General features: G+C 46.8%; 1 protein-coding gene across 1 annotated transcript in view; it reads right to left on the bottom strand.

Moving 5' to 3' along the window:
• Window positions 1-14,787, bottom strand: part of KIF5C (kinesin family member 5C) — a 153,993-nt gene that overhangs the window by 22,200 nt on the left and 117,006 nt on the right. The window contains exons 17-22 of the mRNA XM_043488177.1: window positions 11,433-11,550; window positions 8,711-8,787; window positions 7,291-7,400; window positions 5,045-5,146; window positions 4,756-4,816; window positions 188-259 (exon numbers count right to left, since the gene is read on the bottom strand). Of these exons, the coding sequence (XP_043344112.1) occupies window positions 188-259; window positions 4,756-4,816; window positions 5,045-5,146; window positions 7,291-7,400; window positions 8,711-8,787; window positions 11,433-11,550 (540 nt within the window). The remainder of the gene's footprint in view (window positions 1-187; window positions 260-4,755; window positions 4,817-5,044; window positions 5,147-7,290; window positions 7,401-8,710; window positions 8,788-11,432; window positions 11,551-14,787) is intronic.

The raw sequence follows: 14,787 nt of genomic DNA, 5'->3' as shown, positions 1-14,787 counted from the left end.
AAAATGTTCCCAGGTATTTTTCCCTCCTCTGGCACATTCTTTTCATCACATTCTCTGGTATGAAGTAATTTTTAAGCATCACCAGCTAGGATTTAAGCAAGTGATAATGATTTAAGCAACTGAAAATGATTCTTTCTGGCCGACTTTTCGTTTCTCCTCAATCCCATTCACACGAATTAGAACTCACTTTTTTAACCCGCGCAGTCAGATCCTGGACAAAGAGTTTACGGAGGTTATGCAGAGTCTGCAGTTCTCGAGACTGGAAGAGAAGATCGTTAAAACACCACTTAAGTGAGGGCACACAATTTATGACACCATTGGCAGCAGACCATCAACCCCAGATGCCTCCACAAAGCTCTGCAAGCCGGCTGTCAAGGCCATAGGGCCCTCCACTTCCTGTGACCTGCCCACCCTCATGTCCTCCCCCTCCACCTGGCATATTCCCAGGGCTACCCCAAGGTACAGAGCCTGGGAACTCAAAGATATGGAAACTAGACCAAAGCCTGCTCGTTTGCTCTGTTTTAAATAGAACCTTTTTCCTCCCTTTCAACCACGAAAACATGAAAGCTTTCTCATAAAAATTCCTAGTGAGCTACGTTATAACAGAATGGACTCTTTTTTCACTCTAATTTATTGTGCACACATTATACAAAATGCCAACAAGTTTCAATGAAAAGTTCGCCGCAATTTCTCCCACCCTAGCTGACCAACATTTTTCATGTTTCCATACCCCTCTGGCCCTGGTCCGCAATATGCTTTTTTTGCCTCACATCACTGAGCTAATGGACATTCCACCTGGTGACCCTGGGCAAAGTATCTAACCCTCCTGTGCTTTCTTATTTATAACATGAGGATTAAAAACAGTAGTTGCTTCATAGTTGTTGTTATCAAGATTAAATGAGATTATTCTTATAAAACTCTTATGTTTCTGGCACATAGTAAGTGTTCAATAAATATTAGCTAGTATTCTTTATTGATGCATCATAGTTGGCAGCTATTTCCTCATTAGTCTTTTACTGTTTCCTTTTGTTGTTGCTATAACTTTCCTATAGTTAACTTCTTGGGAGCATTTTTTTTTCCCCTCCATTTAGGATTATTCTCTACTAATGAACACTTAGGAATTAGATTGCCAAGACAAAGGTCTGAATCAAACCTGGTGCCCCCTGTTAACAAAGTCAGAAAACCTAATGTTTCCTTCCATTTAAGTCTCCATGTATTCACCACAAGACCTACAACCAGTTCTGTGAAAAATATTTTCCAATGAGGAGAGAAATACACTTGCATTTGTATTTTTCAATTTGTCAAAATTGACCTACTCTCACACAGAATGTCAAGGGATGGAACTAACAGAAGCTGACAGAAGAAAAGACAGAACAGGCTGCTCCAAAGCCATGGAAACAATAAGTTTCTGGGAATAAAGGTTCTATGTTAATTTTAGGTCCTATTACTGGGTCCGGTTCCATAATAGTGCTGAAATAAAAAGCAGCTGAAGTCAATTGCCTCCTCAGATGAGGCAAATTACTTTCTGCAGGAGGCCAGCGGGCCTGCTGTGGGAACACCGTGTGCTCGCTGCATGTCTGGGGCCGAGCAGCCAGCGGGCGGGTGTCGGGGGACAGCTCCAGGCTGTCAGTGACACGGCCACGCGGTCCGCGCCTCTAGCCCAGAGCTCAGCCCTGGCCCTCTGCTCTGCGAGCTCTGCTCCCTGCTTCAGGTGGTTGATTAATGACTGAACTATAATCACAGAAAAGACTTTCCATGAAAACCACCACCACCCCACAGGGAAACAAGAAGAGAAGACCTAGGTGCCTTGTCAAAGGGCCAGGCGATTCTTCGGGGGCAAGCACCAAACAATCCAGAGTCCTGAGCTTGGCGACTTTCTTTCTTGTTTGGTTTTAAGTAACTTCTATAAACAGTTTAACACAGGTAGTTCAGAGCTTGGAAATGGCTGATAAGCCACACATGTATGCCTAGGCAACTCCCATCTGGCTTCCTGGGGCCGTGAATCTTCCTCCATCATGTGCGTTATTTCTCCCTCCACCCTGACTGCTTTTCTTCAGGCCTCTCCCCGCACGGGTGCTGCTCTCCGTGTAAAATCAGGGCTCAGCTTCCTGTCACAGCGAGGGTGGGACCAGAGCGGTGGAGACACAAGCTTTACCAGCAGAGGGAGGAGGGGTCTAGCCCCAGAGCCCACACGAAGTGTCCTGCTAAAGCCAGAGGGCTGCCTGGGGTCCCAGAAACGTCCCCACCGGCCGGCTGGCCTTTCCAAATGTTGCCCCTGGAGTGGGCTTTACAGACCTTGGTCCCTAGTGGCAGGTCCCACCCTGACCTTTTCCAGACACTCCAGGAGGCAGAGCAGCCTTGAGCTGAGGCGGGCTCAGGAAAGGTCAGCCAAAGACAGCAAGCCACCTCTGAGGAACACTGACAGCATGGGAGGATGTGATGGAAGGATAAGCAGTAACACCCACGTCTAGCCTGGCACAGACTGCAGGGCTCCAGTGTTTGTGTGTGTGATGTATGTGCGTGTACGTGGACGGAGAGCGAGCGCTCGTGGGAGGCTGTATTGGTGGGTCTGTCCACGTGCGAGGGACTGAGTGTCTGAGTGTGTGTATGATGTGGGGGCGTGGGTGGGGAATGGATGCAAGGGTAGGCATGTAGGTGTGGCAGGGAGAACCAGTGTATCTGAGGAGGCGAGTGAGGAAAATGTGTTGTTAAAAACATATTCAAGCAAATTCCCTGCTGGTCCAGTGGTTAGGACAGCACGCTTCCATTGCAGGGGGCACAGGTTCGATCCTTGGTCAGGGAACTAAGATTCCACAAGCTGAGCGCCTGCGCGTACACACACACCCCCCCCCAAAAAAAAGAGAAAAAAAATGTATTCAACAGAGCAAAATAACATGCTCACAAGTAAGTATGAGAGAGAGAAATCTTGTGAGTCTGGGAGAGAGAGTACGTGGAGTGAGTGTCTGTGAGTGGACGTGAGGGAGGCTGTGAGCGTGAGTGAGCAGAAGTGAGAGTATGCCAGTGAGAATGTGTGGATGGCCACGGGTGGCTGTGCATGTGTGTGTCAGCGTGTGACGGGGATGTGCTGAGTGTGTAAGAGCTTGTGAGTGGGTGACTACAGGCATGAGGCCGTAAGAGTGGGGACCTGCGGGTGTGAGTGTGTGTGAAGACGGGTGAGTGAGAGAGAACACGCGATTGTGCCCACGTGTGGGTGAGACCGTGAGAGGGAGCGAGGTAAATAGTGAGTTTCTGGGTGTGAGCGTGAAAGGTGTACTACGTGACAGACTGTGAGAGAGAGTGCGTGAGTGTAAAGAAAGACACGGAAATATTGACCTCCGGCTGGTGGGAGTATAGGAACATGTTAATGGTCAATATTTTTCTGAATTGTTATAAACTATCTATGATTATGAGTATCACTTTCTCCAGGAAAACAGACATAGATAAAGCAACGTCATGGCTTCATTTGTTTCCCCTCCAGCCGCTCCGTCCACTGTCTTCTCCACCAGGCTCAAGAGGCCCAGCTTCTCTCAACAGTCATTCTACTTCTGTCCTGAACGGCCTATGCCCTTTGAGCCCCCATCCGGCCTTGAGGAGTAGCCGACTCTCACCCAGGGGCCCAAAACACAGCCTCAGGTCCAGCCCTGATCAACCACCTGCTCCCAGTCTGGGGTCACTGAATTCCTGGACTCAGGTTCAGTCCCACAGTAGTTCACATGACGTACGGATGGAAACAGTATGCTTGCCTATATCTAAACAACATGTCATGTGCAAGGACTGGATGTGTTTTCACCAGATTTAGAGACTATGTCGGGATGTCCGTCTTCAAACACAGGCTGTGTGGCACTCTGAAGGACTCTTGAGAGCCCTCAGCATCAGGCAGCCATCCCCAGGGGCAAATAAAACAGGAACAGACCAGGAGACAAACCAATGAATTCAGATGTAGGACAGAGCAGAGCAACCAGGCTCTCACACGGTGAGCCCTTCTTCCAAAGGGGAGTGGACCTGCCGCTCCTCCGCCACAAACCCTGCAGGTCTCAAGGCCGAATCTGGCCTGGCTCCCCTTCTGTCTCGACCTCTCTGTGCCCATCTCCTACCCCGCCTCTCCTCTTGGCCACAGACAGACTGATCTCCCTGCTGTTCCCCAAATGTGGGTCGTGGGCTGACCTCAGGGCCTTGGCACAGGCTCCTCCTCCAGATATCCCCACGGCTCCTTCATTTTCCTAATTAAGTTCCTGCTCAAATGTTACTTCCCAGTGGGGCCTCCCCCAGCCAGTATCCTGTGCCCCTTCTATAACCACCTAATGGAGACCACGATCTACTTGCTTATTGTTCTCTGTCTGTCTTTCCCAAGTGAAGGACAGCTTCACAAGGGCCACCCTCTTCTCCCTGTTGTGTACTGATGCAACCCAAGCACCTAAAAGAACAGTCCTTAGCAGGTGCTCAACAAATATCCACTGATTGTTGAATGGAAGTAAGCACAATGTGCAGAGGTGGCAAAACTGCAGACATTGATTTGAGTTTAAATCTCATCAGGACTCCAGGGTTACACTCCTAAGGACGGCTGGATGGTTAATCACTGTGTCAAGACCTGGGGAATAAATTCTACAGCTCTCGTGTTTCCATAGGAAGCTTTCTGTTTAAAATGATACTCAAGAAAGGCATGCACAGATAAAATTTTAGAAGAAACAAATTCAAAAGATCATAAACGAATCTGGTCTTTGAGACTCAAATGAGTTGGGAAACACATCAACATACCACTGTCTCCTCCAGCCCTTTGAGGTCCTCTCTGGCTTGCTCCCTTTTATCATTGAGCAATCTGAAAAACAGAAAGGAACCATGAACCACCAAAGGGGCATCAGAGATTCTCACAGACACCATGCATCTGCAAATAAATCAACAAAACAAACCAACTCACCAACTCAGGGTCTGTTTTTAAATTGGCCAGACCTAACCTGACTATCTTGGTACCTGAATCACCAGTGTGGACTGGCGGAGATTTCATGGGGATGAGAGAAAATAGAGGAAATATTTAAAGCGTACTCACAAGAGCTTTTCCAGTTTCATTTCTCTCTCTTGGTCCTCTATTTTCAGCTTGTTATAATCAGAACTGAGCTTCTCCTGTTCTAGTTGCAGTTTCTGATTCAAACTGAAATGAGAGGAAACATCAACTCATTCCACACCACCCTGAGATTCTGAGTCATGCAACTGAAGACAAGATTCTGTTCCAAGCCCATTAGCTCTGTGCAATAAAGGCGGCAATTCTAGAGGACTCTGAGAGATCAGAGAACAACCTCACAGCTTCCTCCCTGCCCGAGTGAAAACTAATTTCTGGGAATATCTAAGAGGCATGAAACATAAGGCTTTAAGAATGTATTTATAGCTGGCTTATGCAAGAGCTCTGGAAGGGGAAAAAAAATGAGATGAGAAAGGGGCCAATATTTTAAAACAGGAAGAGAGAGTCCAGTAAGAATTCTTTTTCTGCCCCACAGATGGTATGCATGCACTCCTGGAACCTTATCTGGCCACTCTGACCTTCCCTTCCTCTCTGGTCCCATGTTCTGAAAACATCTCCCAAGTCCAACTCCCTGGCTGACATAGGGACCATTCTGCTCTGTGAGGTCTTCAGGTCAGGGAGGAGGGGGAAGTGGGGGCAGTGGTCAGAGAGAGGAAACACAAAGAAAGTCTGGGCTGCTACAAAAAAGAAACTCACCACCCGGATGGGAGCACTGGGTCATTTTATGTACCCCAGTCCTTGCCAGGTAGTGCTACTGGTAAAGAATCCACCTGCCAATGCAGGAGATATAAGAGGCGCACGCTTGATCCCTGGGTCAGGGAGATCTCCTGGAGGAGGGCATGGCAACCCACTCCAGTATTCTTGCCTGGAGAATCCCATGGACAGAGGAGCCTGGTGGGCTACAGTCCATAGGGTTTCAAAGAGTTGGACACGATTTAGCACACATGCTGTCCTCATAAAACCTTTTGTATTCCCATGCCCACCTGACCATACCGAATAGCTTACACACTATCTGAAGGAAAACCCAGAGGCCAGATGAAAGGCACAGGCCAAGGAAACTCCCCCCACCTGTCAACTCATTCAGAGACCCTCCATCTCTCTCACCTCCATTCCCTCCCTTCCCGCTCCTCCCAGTTGAATGATTTGTGGGTGATTCATCAGAATAACAAACAAAAGCCATGCTTAAAGGCGAAAGCAGAACCTGACAGGGAGCATGGGGTGGCCCCAAAGGGGAGAGACGATGCTAAGGGCTTTCCTAGGTAGACTGCACAGAGCCTACCCATGGCATCATTTACACTTCTGCTTTTAAAATGCAAATATGCGGTACAAGCAAAGAGATTTGGATCAGTAGTCTGGAGAATAACTCCAACTCCAGTTTGATTCCTGTTTAACAGTATGACCTTAAGGAAATCATTTAGCTTTGATTCTGTATAAAAATCTTATTTCTTCATCTATAGAAACAAAAAGGAGAGAACCTTTAGTCTAGACTGGGGCGGGGGACATGGGGGCGTGGAATGAACTGTATTTCAATATATTTCAATATAACTGGTTTTGTTTTCCTCTTTTATTTGGGACATGTAAACACATTGTTCTGCAAAGGCACTCACTGTGCAAAAATGTTAAGAATCCTCAGGAGAGGAGCCTAAAGGTGCCTCCCAGCCTGGGGACTTGTGTTGATGATGTGGGAAGGTGAGAGGAGCGGGGAGGGGTGATTACTGAGCAGGGGGGCCGTTCAGCAGCAGCTGCAACAGAAGAACGGCCTTGAGAAGGTGTCACTGGAGCCCAGCTGCAATGACGTCCTCGAGCACAGACAGGCACCCAACAGCGTGGGTCCCTAAGAGCCCACGTGTGTGACCAGGTGACTCCAAGCTGTGCAGACGCGGGTACGTGTTGGGCGAGGAGGCAGCAGGAGCCGACCGTCTCCTCTGGAGCATTTATTAACCCAGCAGGTTTTTTCACACTCTCATAGGAACGCATCCCCACCTACAGGGGCACATGTCTGTCCACGCGAGTCACCAATGTGTCCTGCTCTGCCGGGCACCAGGCAGGGCAGCTGGGCCAACCTGCTACCTGCCCACCAGAGCCCCCAGAGGTTGGACTCCAGATGGGGAACAGACCTCAGAAGCATCACAACCCAGCTCCCTGTGACACCAGGGCGGAGCCCAGCGCCCACAGGGCAAGGAGAACAGAGACCCGGGCTAGACGCTACGTCCCTCTAGGCTGGCACAGGGCCTGTGCCCGCCTCCACGCCCTGCGAGTCCCCCGGGACAACTCACTCCCGAATCTCATCGATGATTTTCTGCTTCTCCTCGATTTCATCCCGGAGTCTGGACAGCTGCTTCTGATGAGCTTCCCTGTGACTCTCCATCTGCTGCTCCAGTGCCTTCTGCAACCCAGGCCAAGCGAAATGTGTCAGCCGCTGTTGGCTCTCAGCCAGCGCTGTGCCAAGACTGGGGTGCTGCCTCCTATCCCACCTCCCTCAGCTGTCAGATCCCCATACCAGGGCCCAGGACCTACCCTGCTTTATAGGGACAACCATATCCAAGGATCTGTTAGAAAACTGAGTAGTTCCCATGGGCAAATGACCATGTTTCATGAGGGAAGGGCTTGCCTCTGACTTTCCATAGCTCACCTAAGCCACATAGCTTCTCTCGCCAGGTCACCCTGAGGTCACTGACCTCTTACTACCTGGTTGACCTCAGGCCATGGCACCTCTCGGAGCTGTACTTCCCCACCAGTAAAATGTCAATAACCTCCCAGCCCTGTCCACTGCAGGGATTTATGATGATGCTCCAAGCACCTTTCCACCAAAGTGACGTGAACACAGGAGAGGCCCAGCCAGGCGAGGCAGGCTTGTTGGCTGAACAGTGTCATGCATGGCATCACTTTAACTACGGGACTCACACCCAGAGAAGCGTGGGGTTTGTCTAAAATCATTCCAGGTGGCTCTAGTGGTAAAGAATGCACCTGCCCATGCAGGAGACACAAGAAACGAGGGATCAATCCCTGGGTCAGAAAGATCCCCTGGAGAAGGAAATGGCAACCCACTCCAGTATTCTTGCCTGGAAAATCGCATGGGCAGAAGAGCCTGCCTGGCAGGCTATAGTCCATGGGGTCGCAAAGAGTTGGACATGACTGAGGAACTAAGCGTGTGCATTCATGCACACACACACATAATCAAAAGTTCTACATTTTCTCCTATTTCATTTTATCCACCTAGAACCCTTATTTCCCAATCTTCTTCCCCACATTTCCATTTCTGTTTAAAATGTGACCAAAATAAAGACCCCTGTGTTTGAGATGTAAATTCAAATTGGGGGTATTTCTTTAAAAGATAGAGGGGAGGTGTATCCTTCCATTCAAAAGAGGGGTGACCGTTTCTGCAGAGGCTGTGACGAGCGGCCAGCGCAGCTACTGGAAGGTGCACCGTCTCCCTCCTGCTCGTGAGCGGGAAGAGAAATGTACTGATGCAACGTAAGTATTGTCTGCAGACATCTCAGCGGGCCTGGACACCTGCACATCCATCTCACTTCTAAGTCTGGCCGCCCTCTGAGAGCAGCTCTGATGCCCGGCCCCAGTCCCGCCCCCCTCCTTCCTACCTCACCTCATACATCTCGGAAAGGAGCTGGATTTTCCCAGATGAAGAAAATCCAGTCCCAGGGTGTGCGGGGCTCCTGGAAGGGGCTGCATACACACCTTCATTTCCTCAGCATCCTGAAGCCGGGTCAGATGCTCCTTTTCCTTATCCTGGAAGCTGACTTCGTGCATTTTTTCTGTTTTGAATTTTAAAGGATGATGTAAAAGATTTAACCGGCAGGATTCCCATCCAAAAGTAAAAATTAAAAAAAAAAAACACAACAGAAAGGAATATAGTGAAACATCAGCTTATCTCACCAAGTTACCACCATGGAATAAAGGAACATGCCTCTGAAGGAGGACTTCTTGAATGTCACTCTCAGATACCCCTCCACACCTCAGGACTTCCAGCTTGTTAAATCAAGGCTGATCTCTCCAGGGAGACTGTGGAAGTCCTCCAGGGAGAATGGCGATTAGAGGGGACATGTGAACCTGGAGCGGTCATGCTGGACCTGACGGGGCTGCCACTCCACGCCCTCAGAGGACTGCTCCCCACCAGGCCTGGTGAGCCACTCCTGCCGGTGTGCATAAATGTGCATGGTCACTGACAATGCTCTCTGCAAATATTAGTGGTATTTGGATTCCTGCCAATATTAGAGTTTCGGAAAGAGCTAATTTACCTCCCATGGGTATTCTCTAAGAATCTGGAGCAGGAAAATAATCTAGGGACAAGCACAAAGAAAATAGAAACATAAAATAACTCTCTCCAGACTAAGCAGGAAGCCCACGCTGTGCTGGGGGCATGGCGCTACGGGCCATACCTCTGGGGAGGGGGCGTCAGCCCCACCCTCCTCTTGGTCAGGGGTCTCGCTGAGCCCCACGGACCATGGGCAGCCTCAGGTGGAGGGACCAAAAGGGTTTCCGACAGTGACATTCAAGTCATTAAGTATTCTCTCCATTCTGTTTCACTTTATATTTCAGTGTCAACTACAAATTGGCACTTGCCAAGGGCATTTGCCATCTGCCTCTGCGGAGACTGAACCCTGTTGTTGCTGCAGCTGTTGACCTTCGACACGCCCTGCAGGGAGCTCAGGGTGGAGAAATGAGGCATCTTGTGCTCCAGGGAAACTGGTGGAACAGGTCTTTAGATATTTTCAGGAACTGATTTCATGATTCCCAATCTGTGCATCTCCTCCTATCTAGAAAAGCACTAAATCTCTTGATGGTGAAATTTAACTCCTCATGGCTAGCAGAAAACCTTATGTAAGATAAGTGCCTGATGGTGTGAACTCCCCCTTCACCAAAATCATATATATTGACCTTCCCACACTACCTCCTTGGAGCACTTTCTCAGAGCTATCTGAGGTGCTATCTCCTGGGCTGCAGTCCTCATTTTGCCCCAAATAAAACTTAACTCGCAACTTTCACATTATGCATCTTTTTTAGTGGACATCAGTGCTTTGATTTTATTTCCACTCAGTGGCACCACTGCAGAAGCCATTGACCAGAGGGAAAGCTTCTTTTCCATGTCAACTTTTGGGTAGAGCATTCTATTCCCAACATCCCTTATCTCATAAAGAAAACCTTACAAAGTCATAGCGGGGGTGGGTGTGTTCTCTTTTGTTAATTTGCGTTGCCATTTGAAGCAAAATGTATTTACTGAGCAAATAGACAATACAACAATAAATAAAAAAGGATAACACTGTCACCAATCCTGTTACCCTACTAAAACCATGTTCCCTTCAAATATTAATTTTATAGGCCTTCAAACATAAGTATCCATTGATTTTTAAATGTTATAACCACAGTAAAGATAAAATTATATATTATGATGTTTAATCTAATGCATTGTAAACACTGTTGCTTGGTCTTCATGTATTTCATCTCCAAGATGAAAAAAAAACCTATTCTTTTAAACCACATACGATAGCTCATTTAACTGTTGGACATTTAGGATTAGGATTTCTTTTTTTTCCACTAATATAAGCAATGAATTCTCAAGAATTCTGCAACGAATATTTGAGATTTGAGGAGTAAAAGGTATGAAAAATGTTAGAATGATTAATATGTATTTTCAAAATGCTTCCCAAAGGGATTTTACCAGTTTTCTTTGCAACTCATAAGATCTGTGTGTTCCCATTTCACCACAACACATACATCATTAATCCTGTCCTGGTTTCTACATTTCCAGTCATTTCTCTTGAATCTCTTCTATTTATTCATATTTATTGAGTGCTTCCTATGTGCTGAGCACATTCTTTCACAAAGGGGTCAGGAGACCGCCTAGAAAAGGCAAAGTTTGCTCAAAGGATGCAAGATGCAGGGGAACCATGGCTGCAAGTTCAGAATTGATATTTAGAGCAACAGGACAGCATGGAAAAGTCGGAGGTCTGGGGCTAGAGACAAGGTAAGACTTGATTTTGGAATCCTCCCTTGGGATACAGCGCAGCGGTCAGCCTCGAACATGCTAGGGTTTAGCCCCTCGGTCAATGAATGGAGCCACAATTCTTAATTAGTGACAATGAAGCTGGAGATGAACAGAACCAGAGAAGCATCTGGCAGGTTGAATGTACAGGACTTGGTGACAGGAAGTGAAGAAGGGAGAGGATTCTGACTTGGGCAGCAGGGTGGACTGAGGGAAAATGCAAAGAGAGGCAGACATGGGGTGGGGGCAGTCTTCTAGATGGTTCTCTACCCTCTACCCCACTCCAATTACACCACTGTTTTCAGTAGACATACAAATGCTTTAACTGAGCAAAATTAAACATCAAGAGTCCAGCCAACTACAGTGTGTCTGATTCAGGCCAACCTCTGGGCACCCGAAAAGTGGTCGATTGCTCACCTTGGGCTCGGAGCTTGGCCAGCTCTTCACTGAGCGAGTCCTGGGACTCTTCAAGCTGTCTCCTCTTCTGTTCCATGTTCTGCATGTAGTCCGTCAGGGATTTAATCTTGGCTTCATGCTTTAAACAAGCAAACAGAAAGGCGGCTGTGAATGACTAGCAAGTGATTATCCTGGATTGCCCAGGACCGTCCAACAGGAAAATGCAACAGAGGAGGAGTTCTTGACTCCTCTGTTTGAGTCCCAAGAGCCAAGTGCCTATTCTGCCCGAGGCTTGGGATCTGGGATCACAGACTAAGACAGTCCTCTTTTCCCCATGTGCTTTTCTGCCTCATTCCCCTGCTCATGGCCTTCCTTACCATGCCCTTCCTTAACATCTATTAAACTAAAATACCAAAGCTCAAGCTGGTTTTCCTCTTTGTAAAAAACAGAGTCTGCTGGAAAGAAAGGGGCTGGAAAAGTGTCAAGGCTGCGGGCTTCACTCTTTGAACCTGTACCTTTGGATTTCTTCTTTGGAACTCAAGTATTACGTCTTTACACTTTCTGCCTTTCAAGCACAACAATTCCTATTTCAGAGACTCTGCGTTTCCATTTTCCTCTCCCGAGGAAGCTCTCCCCAACACCCTGCCAGCCATGGGCCTGGCTGGATCCTTTTTACTTGGGCCCCAACATTTTCTTACAGCACCTAACATCTATTGATTCATCTATTTTTTTTTCTACTTGTTAGCTCCATGAAAGCATAGAGTTAATAGATAATAATGGAGTGAAGGAATGAATGAAGGAATGAGAGCTTGTAACTGAACAGGAACAGCAGTCCCCTCCAGGCAGATGGAAATATGCAGACGCCTCCTCCCCCGTATCTACATGGATCATATTTAGCCAGGAGGACCCTGGAGATGGAGCTCTAATGTAATGAAATAACCTCTGGGAAATGGGACTTTGCTGGAGCAGGTATTTTATAAGATAGCTTTTGGTGACAAGGATGAGTATAAACAAAGGAGATAATAGCATTTTAGCTGGAAATATTTTGTCAGGCTCCTTAGATCACGTCAGAAAATAAACAAACAAGGTTTTTCTTACTTTTGAACCCCAGGTAATAATGACTAAATCTTTGGTTTTGTGTAAATTGTGGCAGAGTACAAAATAGCACCTAAGGGAAAACTGTATTTGTTGCTAATGCAGAAAGCACTGTCTAACCAACACGGTTATTCTTTAACCCCAAACCATCCTAATATTCTTGACTCCAATCTCATACACCTGAAGTGTGTGTCACTCTGAAGATCTGGGCAACTGGGGCCCCAGTCCTGGGCCTGACACTTTAGAGCACCCTACTTGGGCAGTCCTCTGCCTGTACCCCAGACTACGGGGCAAAGTTCTATGCCAAGGGAGCGTGCCCACCCAGAACCCACATCCTCTTCTAGATCACAGTGAGTCTGGAAAACGAGTCCTTACTCTAGTGACCCTAAGGTCACCCCCAGGAGCAGCAATGCAGCTTCCATCACCCATTTACATAGATTACAGCTGACACAGTTGCACAGCTCCATCAGCTCACAGAACGTGCGGAAGGGGCCTGACTTGGACAGGGAGGCTGATGTGTCCAGATGGAAGGAAAGATAGTGGGCTTTGGGCCGCGGGGCCTCTGTCTGTGCACGTGCGTTGGCCTTCAAATGTTAGGGACAGAGTGCTTCAGAAGCACATGCTCTCAGAGTAACAGGTGACCTGGAAATCAGACCTGAAGTGTACTATGCCCTAATGTTTATCATTTTTCTTCTCAATTTTCATAAATTATAAAAATGCCGAAGAGTCCAGCAAATCCAGAAAAAGTAGTAGAAATGTCACCCATAAACCACGCTATCAGGTATTTTCCCTCTATATTCCTGGTCTTATCTATACAAGTGCATATTTTACCAAGTTGCAAGGTATAGCATAGATCTGTCACTCGGCATTTCCATTTTTATTTAACTTTATATAATTATACTTTCCAAATGACTAAGTTTCATACATTTTTGGTAAGAGCTGCATAATATCCTTCCACGTAACTTTATGTTATTAGTCTATCAATAAATAGTTGCCTATTTTATTAAAATGAAAGTAATACTTCAATCAACATCTTCCATGTAAGTGCTAATATTTTAAATCAGGGAATGATAATACCATATGAAATGAAAAATTTTCACTTTCATTAACAATGAAAAATGCTATAAGTGAAGTTACTGGCCAAAGTATACTTACACTTTAATGGGTTTTGACTTCCAAGGTGCTTTCCAAAGGGACTGACCAAATTACACTTTTCTCAACAATGTATATAAATTTCAGTATTACACACTAGCACTGACTAATCTCTTAAACACTTCTTTGCCTGCTATGTTATTTATAAAATGGAAACTTGATGCTTTAATCTGCATCTCTTAGATGACTACAGTGGGAGACGAGGCTGGAGATGGTTGTATGATGACACATTCCTGTGTTTAAAAGCATACAGGATGAAGTGTGCTCTCGTCTGCTTCTCAGCGCTGTCTGATGTGCCATTACACGCTGGTATCTGCTCTCCCCAAATGACTTTAGCTATTTTAACGCCTGGGCTGAGGCAGTGAGCAGCACACTCTCGACCACTCACAGAAGCCGCAAACCCAAACACCAGCCTCAGGTACAGTGGCAGACCAGAAACGAGGCTGCTGTTTTCTGAAACCACCATGCTAAAATGAAAATGCTTTCTAATGGACAGAAGAGTACCTCATCACTGGGGCTTGAAAATCCCTTCAAGGCTTTGAAGGGACTCAAACAAAGGTTTGAGTTCCAGCTCTGCCTTTCACTGTCTATGTGAGTCTGGACAGTATATTTAATCTCTCAAGTCTCATTCTCCTTATCTAAAAAGCAAGGACAATCAGAACACCTGCCTATCAGAATTTTTCTACAGATCAAGTGAGAGAATGCACGTCAAGTGCTTAACACAGTACACAGTACACTGGAAGCACTCAGTAAAATGTTTCCTGCTACTGCCACCAGTAACAGCAGTAGCGGTAGTGGTGGCGGTTTCTGCTGCCCCGTATTAAACTGGATCTGTCGTAGAGACTAAAGGATCAAAGAATGCTGCCTTAGCTGAGAGCTGTTTTAGATGCCACCCAATCTTTTCCACTTTTCCAGGGAAGCCTGGCGTGCAGCAGTCCATGGGGTGGCAAAGAGTCAGATACGACTGAGCCACTGAACCGAACTGAATCTTTCCCACTCATTATACATCACTATCTATCCTACCTACCTATCTACTTATTTATAAATAGCTAGATAAAGATATGTAGACACATCCCTTAAAAAAAAAAGACTGAAGGTAATTCATATAATTTGTACAACTAAACCTAGC

The sequence above is a fragment of the Cervus canadensis genome, chromosome 15, assembly GCF_019320065.1.
Source record: "Cervus canadensis isolate Bull #8, Minnesota chromosome 15, ASM1932006v1, whole genome shotgun sequence".
Lineage (NCBI taxonomy): Eukaryota > Metazoa > Chordata > Mammalia > Artiodactyla > Cervidae > Cervus > Cervus canadensis.
Note: the sequence above shows the minus strand (reverse complement) of the source record. Positions and strands in the feature narration are given on the sequence as shown.